Source organism: Mobula birostris, chromosome 17 (assembly GCF_030028105.1).
Source record: "Mobula birostris isolate sMobBir1 chromosome 17, sMobBir1.hap1, whole genome shotgun sequence".
NCBI classification, from domain to species: domain Eukaryota; kingdom Metazoa; phylum Chordata; class Chondrichthyes; order Myliobatiformes; family Myliobatidae; genus Mobula; species Mobula birostris.
In genome coordinates this window covers 53,816,973-53,828,132 of record NC_092386.1, presented here as the reverse complement: position 1 = coordinate 53,828,132, position 11,160 = coordinate 53,816,973, and the positions used below count along the sequence as shown (strand labels likewise).

The 11,160-nt window shown below is 40.5% G+C and overlaps 1 protein-coding gene across 1 annotated transcript; it reads left to right on the top strand.

The window, feature by feature from the left end:
* The first annotated feature begins 1,567 nt into the window (after window positions 1-1,567).
* Window positions 1,568-5,429, top strand: LOC140211420 (cortexin-3). Its single transcript, XM_072281104.1, has 3 exons — window positions 1,568-2,112; window positions 2,353-2,716; window positions 3,046-5,429. The coding sequence occupies exon 3, from the start codon at window positions 3,142-3,144 to the stop codon at window positions 3,376-3,378; it is 237 nt and encodes a 78-aa protein (XP_072137205.1). The 5' UTR covers window positions 1,568-2,112; window positions 2,353-2,716; window positions 3,046-3,141; the 3' UTR covers window positions 3,379-5,429.
* Window positions 5,430-11,160: the final 5,731 nt, after the last annotated feature.

Below are 11,160 nucleotides of genomic sequence, written 5' to 3'. Positions count from 1 at the left end.
AGGGCACTGAATATAAAACTTGGCAGGTAATGTTGCAGCTGAGTAAAACTTTATTTAGGCAACATTTGGAGTGTTCTCTGCAATTAGGAAATGGAGACTTTGGAGAGGATGCAGAAGAGGGTCACCAGGTTGTTGCCTGAATTACAGAGTATTAGCTATAAGGAGAGGTTGGACAAACTTGTATTTTTCTCCGAAGCACTGGAGGCCAAGGGGCATCCAGAATCTAGTATACACAATTATGAATGGCATTGATGGTAGGTAGCCAGAGTCTTTTTCCCAGGGTGTGCAGTAAATGTCAAATATTATAGAGCATTGGTTTAAGATGAGAGGAGAAAGTTTAAAAGAGATTTGTGAGGTAAGATATTTACATGGAGAGTGAGTGATACATGCCTGGAACACACAGGTAGAAACAGATAATGACAGCAGTGTTTAAACGGCATTTATACAACCATATACACAAGCAGGAAAATGAATGACATAGACCATTTGTAGACAGATGCAATTAGTTAGATTGCTATCATGGTCAACATAGGGCATGTTCCTATGCTGTACTCTTCTATATTCTACATCATTCTAGACTACCCTGTCGCACTCTTTTGAATTGGCATAGTTGACCATATGATGTGCCATTAACATTCCATAGTCATCAGTTGGTTGGAACTGTCTATTTCTAGTTTTCAGTATTACAGTACTGCATTCTCTCCTCAACAATCCATCTTCATTCCTTTCCTCTCCAGGATCTGCATACTTCCCCTCAGTACAGTTCCATAAGTACACAAAGTTAGAATCCTCAGAAATGCTAATGACAGTTAACTATATCTCACAGCACCTCTTGATTGCCAGGACCATTCTCTTCAAAAATCCTTGTTTCTCAGCTAACATCTGTCCAACCTCCCTGGCTACTTCAGAAGCTGAGCAGATTGTTGGAGTCCTGTCATTCTAGTTAACCCTGTGTTAGGTTTCCAAATGTGTTCACACTTGCTCTAGCATTGTTAAGTTTACCCATGTCCAGACCTGTAACAAAGCATGTATCTATCACTGCATTGTTAAGTCACATCTAAACTTTCCGGTATTCTGCTAGCTATTTTCCTCTCTTCTTTCAAACATCCAAAACTCTATTTATTTACTGTACTAAACAATACCAAGTCTTGACCATTCGCTACTATTGTGCTCACTGATTTACACTGATGCCCAATCCAATAGAACCTTAATGTCAAAAGTTTAATCCTTGTTTTCAAATTATTATGTAGCCACTTCCCTGCCATTTTCTAAAAGGTTTCCCAGGCCTCTACATTCCTCTATTTCTGCTTTAACCTGGTGTCTAAGCTCCAAAGGTCCAGCATGAGTGGTTCTGTATTGGAATTATTTCCTTAAACCTCCCTACTTCTCTTCCTTCAATTCACCCCACCCTTTCAGTCCGCTGGAGACCACGTCTTCCCATTCTCTCCAACTGTGGAGCTTTGTGTGGAAAAGGGCTGTCTGACAGAAATCAACTGAACTGCCCTGCGACCTTTTATAAAGTTAAAGGTGCTATATAAATGCAAGCTATTGTCGTCGAAGCCTTTTTTTTCAAATCGTCTCGTTTTGAACTTCCCAATTCGTTTCTGACAATTAAAAGCAGTCATGTTTATTTGTTCGAAGTTCGAAGTTCTGTATGAAGGGTGTTTCAAAATTCGAATAAACTATCACGATGCGGCGCAGCGGCTCGAAATCTCGGCCAAACAAATCAATAGTTCTGAAAGGCTGCAGTAAACCACACTCGGGTCGGTCTGCTCATATTTCCTGTGGCGAACAGTCATGTCCCTCGATCTAAAGCAAAGGTTGCCTTTGAACATTTTATTTTTCGATAACCATTTCTGGAAGAACTATTTTAAGAGGACCTTTAGCGCTTTGATTAAAAATCGGCCGGTGTAAATACGATTGAACCTGTATCTCATCGATCCTCCCACTTCAAAGGGAGTTTCCTGCTTGGCGTTACAGTATCCCGTGTTGACTCGACCTTTCAAGAGAAATCGACACGAGAAGGGGTGATTACCCTGCCTTTCCGTGCGATTTATCGAGGAAGGCAGCAAGTGGGAGAATGGATCGTCTTTTCTTTTCGAACAGATCGAGGTACGGCTGGTATTTACCAATGTAAGCGCGCATGTCTGTACACAATACCTGCAATCTGTTGAAGAACTGCTGTCTTTCTTTAAGTGTGATTCTCTTTCTAAAAATATTAGTATCATCGTGCGAACCGTGAAAAGAATATTATTACCATCGTAAGAACCGAGACATTGCATACTTTAAATGCATCTAAGAAAGATTCTGATGCTTATCAACAAGAGGAAATCTTTAAAATATCTTCGGCAGGACTCACGAATTCCAGCGATTTGGCACCGGGACAGAATCCGATCCCGAAACGTCACATTCTTTAATCAGTGAGAATGATCAATAGTCTGGCGACGTCTCCTAATGAGGTTCCAATGGCGTCACTTGGTGGGGTACTTAACCTTAAAGACTAACTGCATAACCTGATCGCCCTGAGAATCGCTGTGATCAGAATGACAGTGCCTGAGCTGAAGAGTGGGAAAGAAGGGCGTGCGTGCGACCGGCAAGAGACTGGTAGGAACGGCACAGCTCAGACCACAATCCTTGTTCGTGAGACTCGTGATGTTAATATGTGAACCCAAATGTTATTTGGCAAAGTATTGACAACGTTGCATTTGGACGTATGGTAGGTGCATGGCGATTCTTCAAAGTATGTAGGGATGTTGGGTCGTCAAACATTTCGAAAGTTTTAAATTGGTATTTATGTTGGGGGTAATGTCTAAAAGTGTTCTGAGTTTGGTAATCTGTTGCTAAATCACATTTGCTGGGCTGTTGTGATAGTGTTAACTGGATAAAATTAGAAGCAACTGGGACACTTCTGCGGTTTTGCAAAGAAATAACCGAATGTTATGTGTTACTTTCTTGCTGAACGCTGTCACTCAGCTGGCAATTTGCTTTAGGTGAACTGGTTGAAGCATGTCTAACTTTCCAACATTGAACATTTGCTCGTTTTAGATCGAGGGCTTCGATCCAGCCGTTCTCGCCATGGGCTCGAGGAATTCGTTATGAGAAAGAAAATTCTGGGAGCATTCGTTTCAACTGGCCTGGAGAATGGAAAGTGAAACGACGTCCACTTTGCTGCCGGCTGTAGACCCAGCCCACCATGGCATGACTCTCGAACAGAAAACTACCTTCGCTTTTGTAATCTTCCTTTTTATCTTCTTGGGAATTCTCATCGTAAGATGCTTCAGGATCCTCCTGGATCCGTACAGGAGCATGCCCACGTCCACATGGGCGGACGGGCTGGACGGTTTGGAGAAAGGACAGTTCGACTATGCATTGGCTTGAAAAGGAGCTCGTAGTGAAAGTGGCTGCTGGATTTTAGAGATAGTCGTTCCCACTGTGCGACTGCAAGAACGCATTGCCAATAGGATTTTTCGCCAGCTGTTGGCTGTGAACTATCTTCAGAATGGGACAGCTGACTTAACATTTGAAACTCTCATTGGTACTATGCAGTTCTCTGATCGGACTGGTTGCTCGCCAAGAGCTGTGCACAGTCAGCCCGCAAAAATCATGTCTTAAAAATCTGGAGATGTGTTTGATTCTCTTCTGTCGCCACATTATTGCCTTTCCAGCGCCGAAAGGGTGTCAGTAAAACGTACGTAGACGCTTTATATTCTGCAAGAGTGAATGATAAAATCGTGGACATCTCGATATATTTGGGTCGAGGAATCCATAACTAAACGTCGTGGCATAATTAAGAGATTAATACATGTCATTTTAGGAGAGACTTATGCGGGTTACGTAAACCCTTTTGTTCGCAGATTTGAACTATTTACATAAAAATCTCATGAACACATTTGATGTAACTTAGTAACACTCTAAGAAGCTTCTTTATTCTTTCCTAGTGCTGGTCTTGAAGTTGACCAAGGTTTTGATGAAGCTTTTAATAAGATCTAGTAGGAGTTATGCATCACTCAATGAAGAGAAAGGATGAATTTATTTCAGAATGCCAATTTTGTTATTTCCCCCATGAATCAATAAATAAAAAATAAAGCCTACCATTGTTTGCTTAGGGTATTTAGATGGCGTCTTGATTCTCAGTGTCAGATGGTGAATTTCAGTGAATTTCCCTCCTCTAGTAACCCAGCAGGTACAGAAACACATAATCTCCATCCAAGCTGATAATCTCACACGTGTCTTTGAGTTTATTCCAAGCAGTTTAGACTGGGTTGGCAGTGCAAACATATGAGCTGCTCCAGTTTACCTGCCAAAATTTGCAGTCTAATAACACAACAGAAAGATTTTTATAATTCTTGATGCAACTCAAAACACTCCTTCATTGGATTTTAGGTTATTCATAGTCAAATAGCAAGAAACACACCTTCTTTGCCATACCTAAACTTTAGGTATTTTAATTGTGTGGTCAATCATCAACCATGTGCTTAAAAATAATTAATTTACAAGTTCTTGTTGACTGACTTGTTCTGAAGTTCTGTTGCATCTACAAGCAAAAGGGTTTTTTTAAGAGACTCTTAGATAGGTACATGGACCTTAGAAAAGTAGAGGGCTATGTGGTAGTGTAATTCTATGGAGTTTCTAGAGTAGGTTACATGGTCGGCACAACATTGTGGGCTGAAGGGCCTGTAATGTGCTGTAGATTTCTATGTTCTATGTTCTAAACTGGGAGTTACTTTCCCAAGGAGACTCTGGAAGACACCATCTCCACTTACCTAATACCTAGCCTCCACAACCCCAGGAATGAATTGGCTAACAAAGAGAAAATTCACAAAACAAACCATGTACTTCATGAGGTATGAACATGTATCACTGTAAATAATAATGCAATATTATATTACATGATGAAGGGTTTTGGCCTCTATAAATGCTACCTGACCTACTGAGTTCCTCTGGCATTTACTGTGTTGCAAATGTAATACAATGTACTTCCATATTGTGATGAACTTATGGATATATCTCACACAAGCAATGGAAATTTTAGACTGTGATGGTCCCAAGATCTGTCTAACTTCTCCCATGAAAGATCCTCCCTTTCTTAAAAGTTCAAAACAAGTAAATTGTAATTGATTTCTGTAAATTGTTAGTTGATGAGTTTGTCGGTGTTTATGTTAGCAGACGAATATATAACACAATAAATAAAATGACTTTCTGAAAAAATATAGCAGGCTTTGCTCCAGGCTACATACTTCTTGATTCTTCTGTAGTTCTTAGAACAATAGCTATTAACAGTCCAATAGGTAGGAAACTAATATTATGAACGCAAACACGAGGAAATCTGCAGATGCTGTAATTTCAAGCAACACACATAAAAATTGCTGGTGAACACAGCAGGCCAGGCAGTATCTATAGGAAGAGGTACTGTCGACGTTTCGGGCCGAGACCCGAAGCGTCAACTAATATTATGATTTTAGTTTCTTAAGACTAAGATAAATATATTGTAAAATAAATATTGAAGGTGGATAACTTGCACATCTGATGTTGGCAAGTAATGTGTTTAATCTACTTATAATTACAGAAGATAACACTCCAGTCAGAGCAGCTAATGACAAGTGGTCAGCACAGATTATTGGTCTGTAATTTGTAGGCATAACAGCCAATTTTCTGCCCATGCATTGAAATTGTTTACAAAATGTATACAATAGGAAACAATACAATAACAATACAAATTGTTTACGAGAGGATAAATCTACATTTCAGTCCATGAAGCAAACTACTTTCGTTCTGTATTTTCTTCAGCATTTACAGTTCACAGATGGCCAAATGTGTAAGAAAAACATGTTATTATGTGATATTTTGCGACTAAAAGAAATTTCTACATGGTAGATTAAATTAGAAAACATTGGAAATTTTCAGTGAGTCAGGTAATATCTGTGGGCAGAAGTAAGCTGAGAAAGTAGTTAATAGTCTTACTTTAGAAATGACCGGTTCCAATGTAAGATCAGAATTGATGTTTAGTTATCTGAAGTATTTGAATTCAATATTGTGTCCTAATAGTTAAAACATGCGTAGATGGAAATGTAACGCTTTTCCTTGAACTAACTCTGGGCTCCATTTTCTTTAAATGTAGCAGCCCTGCTACCACAGTTGACAGGGCATACACTCCATTTTCGACACTTCTGCTCTCAAGCAGTCTCCTCCTATCCCAACTATGGTTCCTACTGTCCTTAACCTCAACCTCACCAGCCTTCATATTCAACAAATCATTATCCATAATCTCTACCACCTTCTGGATCATTGCACACTGACTTTCGTAAATCATGGCATTGAGTACAGGAGCTGGGATGTTATGCTGAAGTTGTATAAAACATTGGTGAGGTTGAATTCAGGGTATTGCGTGCAGTTCTGATCTCCTACCTCCAGGAAAGACATCAATGAGATTGAAAGAGTACAGGGAAAATTTACACAAATGCTGCTAGAACTTGAGGACATGAATTATAGCTAAAGGCTGAATAAGCTTGGACTTCCTTCACTGGAGTGCAGAAGAATAAGGAGAGACTATATCGAGGTAAGCAACATTATGAGTGGTCTAGATAGGTTGAATGCATGCAGACTTTCCCCCTCAGGTTGGCTGAGACAAGAACTAGAGTTTAGGGTGAATCGGAGGGGGATCGCCTTCACTCAGAGGGTGGTGTAAGTGTGGAATGAGCTGCCAGCAGAAGTGGTAGATGTGGGTTCAATTGTAGCATTTTAAGAGAAGTTTGGATAGGTACATGGATGAGAGAGGTATGGAAGGCTACAGTTTGGGTCCAGGTAAATGGGTCTAGGCAAAAGACCATGTTGATACAGAGTATGTCAACTGAGGGGCCTGCTTCTGTTTTGTAGTGGTCTATGACTCTAAGAGTAACACCGACAATAATAGTGTTAATAGTATTACTTGGATTCTTGGTTCCTGTCCAATTACGGACATTCCCTTGCTGTCTTACTCCTCCCCCTTATTGACAACTTGAAACACACATGTTTTCTCACTTTTCCTGTTCTTGTAAAAGGTCACAGACATGATATGTTAATTATGCCTTTCACTGCACAGATGCTGCCTAACTTGCTGAATGTTTCTACCACTTTCTCCTCTGACTCTCAGTATGAACAGTTATTTTTTGCCTTTCCTAAATTAGAAGTAAAATAGAGACAGATAATTAGAGCATGATACAAATGAAATTTGGAAGAGGGTAAGAGGAAGGAACGTGGCAGAGGTAAGAGGTGGTATAGTGAAAGGAATAGGTACCATTGCTTTGAGACATGGTTCCTTAAAGTTGTTATAGTGGGGAGTAGTTATAAGGATATGCTCCCACTACCTATTAAATGCTCCCAATGGTGTGCACATCTGATAACTATGTCTAGCTTCTGAACTTGATGTGTGGCTTGGTTACCAAGTCTGGCAGAACCATTTCTACTCACAGAAGAAGGGCAACATTGGGTTACTGGTGCCTTAAAACCAGTCACTTCAGACAGATGGGCTTGACAGCTGTGGCTGGCAGCTCATCTAGGAGAAGAAAAACTCTGATCTCAAACCTCTGCTGCCTTGCAGCTATACCCACTTAGGGGAAAGGCTTCGGGAGTAAACTCTGAGGCAAAAATTCAGAGCTGGAGTCCCTAAGGCAATCCTACATTGAGCACAACACCGACTGGCAACCCCTGCAATGCTCCTGCTGCCAAACTGTATCGGCCCCTGCCATTCCTTTGGGTTAATCGGCTGCATGGAGAGGGGAAGCTTGCTACATTGGCAACAGCTTGCTCTTCACATTGTACTGTCCTAGCCTGCATGTCTAGATAGCTGGGACGCAACATCCCTGGTTGACTCTGACCTCTAAAATTTTGAGACATGATTGTGAGGAGATCCAATTGTCATGCATCATGTATGAAAAGGCAACGATGCAATGAAAAACCAAGTGTGAACAGTGTACATCAGAATGGAGCAGGGTGTATAAGCCTAAAAGAACACAGGCAAGTAAAGCCAGAGTAATGAAGAAGATAAAATCAATGCCAAAAAAAGCAAAAAAAAAGAGAAAGACAATTCATACTGGATTTGATCAGCAAAATTATTTCATTGGGGTGAAAGGAAGGTATTTTTTATGTGAATGTAGAGAGTGTGGTGAACTTTAAGTGCAGTAAGTCACATGGGAATTTGATATGGTTGTGATGACAGAAACTTGTCTACATGGGATGGGATTAGGCAATAAGTATTCACTCCAGAAAGGAAAGAAATTAACAGAGTAGTCATACTGATGAAAGAGAATATTACAGAGCTGGAGAAAAGGGTGGCACAGTGTTCAAATCAAATTTTGTTGGTTAATATTAAGAAAAAATATGCAGAAGAACCGTTACATTATTGGATTCTATAATAATAAGTAAAAGAGATACAGGGGAGGAAATAGAAAGGAAGGTTTTAGTGAATGAAATGCAAAATCTATAGGGTAGGTATTTTGGGGAATTTTAAATATCCCAGTGTAAATTTGAATTGCAAGAGTGTTAATGGAAGAGTGGGTAACTTCTAAAATGTGTCCAGGATATCTTTCTATGAAAACATCTATTGTCTGATGGGGAATGCGATATTGCTAAATCAGGTTCTGGAACGTGATCAGGGTGAAATGCACCAGAATCAAAATCAGAATCATGTTTAATGCAGTAGCAAAAACTAATCCAAAGTCAAAACAATTGTCACTAGCCTGTGACCGCCACAGGGCTGTTAAATAACACGTAACTTCTTCCCTTTGCTTTTACCACACCCCTACTCATGTGACTAGTTACCATAACAAACACCATAAACGCACAACACAGAATACATACCAACAGAGAACAGATTCCTGGCTCCTACATTCCAGCCCCCTAATAATTAAACTATAATAATTACAACTACATGCTACTAAGACTTTGGAGACTTGAAATCTCAACATTTATACAAATATCCTCTTTTGATAAGCAGCCTATCCTGGATTGTGATTTTCTCCTGCCAGGCCAGGTTGTCTCTCTTGACTGCACTGAGGAAAATCTGTCTTGAAATGCCGCTGCCAAAGTTCATCCAAGCACAAAACTGAAGTCCCATTAACTGTCAGCTCCGGCCGACTGTAGTCTCTTCCACCATCACAGTCTCCTTTCAATGGTCCATTCACAGTCCAACCTTGCATTGTTCTGATTGCGTAGGTCTATCATTAACACTGCAAATCACTTGCAACATCTCCAATGCCTGAGGCACGTTTATCCCTACCAACAGTTCAACTTCCTAATTAATTTCTGGCAGATAAACATGCTTCAGGTGAGACTATCCCTGAAGATCTTGCTGACAAGGAACGTTCCCATTGCGGACAGGCATACATTTCTGTGTATAGACTTTAGGCAGTTCACAATAGTTTTCACTATCTAAGCCAGACATTTCCAATGCTGAAATGATGTAGCTAGTCACAACGTTCTCTTGACCCATGGAGTGTAAGAGAATGCACGTTCCATTTCCTGTCAGGTGAGCTTGTTCATGGAGCCCACTGTGCAGAATACTGCTGTGTCTCCTTGATCTATGAAAGCATAAGTTGCCACTGTCTTGCTACCCCTCTTAGACTTCACCTGAACTGGAATTGTAGGAAGTTTACAATCATGATCACCAGCCCCTATAAGACCATTAGATACTAGAGCAGCACTCGCTGATATGTTTGCTTCATTCACCGCTTGTTTTGAAATCTGCACCTTTTCATCAACTTTGGGCTAGTTTCACTTTCCACAGCAGCTACAGTGGACTATTTGACACTGTTCGATGGCCGCCAAAATCTTCATTCTTGACTTCAATGCTGTTCTTGAAAGCCCTCATAAATTAATGATACTGCAATTGATTGCCATTGAAGATTTGAATCTCTCTTTTAGGCAGCAATGTAACATGTTGTTGTTGCATCACTATGCTTGTTATTTCCTTTCGTCCTCCAGTGTGGCACTTAGATCTTTATCATCTGAAAGACGAGTGCCACCATACTGTAAGTTAATGTCCTCAGAAGCACCTTGTGCCATTGGGTATGGCATAGGTTCAGAGTACCTCCTTGGGACAGGCTGAGAGTGAGCACCCAAGCACCCTGAAATACCACTGGGGGTTCAAACTTGTGATCAAATACTTTTGATTCTCAAATGTATCCACCTTGACATTGAGCATGCTGGATTTTCTTTGTTCCATGTCAATATAGGAACTCTCACCAGAGGACTGCTCTGCTGGAGCATGTTTAGCATCCATGGCACTTGACACCCTCAGTACTTTAACCCTGGCCATCTTGGCTGCTATTTCCTCCTGCGACTCTGTCTGCCTTAGAGGCTGCTTTGCCTGTTCTTCCTGGTCTTTTTGAAGCTGTTCCATCTTTTCTTTCAAAGCGTGTTTATCCCTCCACACCTGTTGCCTTGCATATAACTCAGTGTAGCGATGTGGTATCAGATGCACGGGAAACCCTGCTGGTAACAGAATGTGCTGCATGTACGTTATGCAGGCTCTCCTCAGAGTGTACATCATCCTATAACTCATCACCTTTATACATAGTGACAGCCCGTTCTTTGTCTTTGTAAATATCATTATTTCCTCCAGGGAACTGACCTTCAACATCACATGTTTGTTTCAACCTTTGTTCAGCCTCTGCTGTGACTGTACCAGTAAGCGTATCAATGTTTACAAAGTCTTCAACCTGTTTATCTCACTTAGAGATAGACATTAAAGAAAGCAGCAAGTTATGTTGCCTAGTAGCATCTTCATGAAGGGATTTTAAATCATCCAAATGAGACTGCACTCCCAAAATATCTTCTTGTTCTTCCTGCAAAAGATTTCTAATTGATGGTATTAAATCTTTAATCCTCTTAACAGATGTATTATAGTCAATTCTGTTCGCTAAAGCTTTCCCAGTAAGTTTAATTTCTCTCTCAGTCCTGCCTCCAAGGTTATCTCCAGCCTGATTCATTTTGTCTTCCAAGGCATGCAAACAAGACAAAACCGTGGCAGTCTCAATTCAGCTTTTCCATAATGGAAGCAATTTTTTAACTTCTTCAGCGTTTCAGCAGAATGAAGGGCCAAACACTTCAGGCATACATCACTATAGAGTTGTCCAGTTCAACCTAGTTGGACAACAATGTTGACCACTTCAAAGCTGCATTTCA

Bases quoted from the DNA above. Each gene is read 5' to 3' on its own strand.
- LOC140211420 (XM_072281104.1), top strand. From the start codon at position 3,142: ATGGAAAGTGAAACGACGTCCACTTTGCTGCCGGCTGTAGACCCAGCC.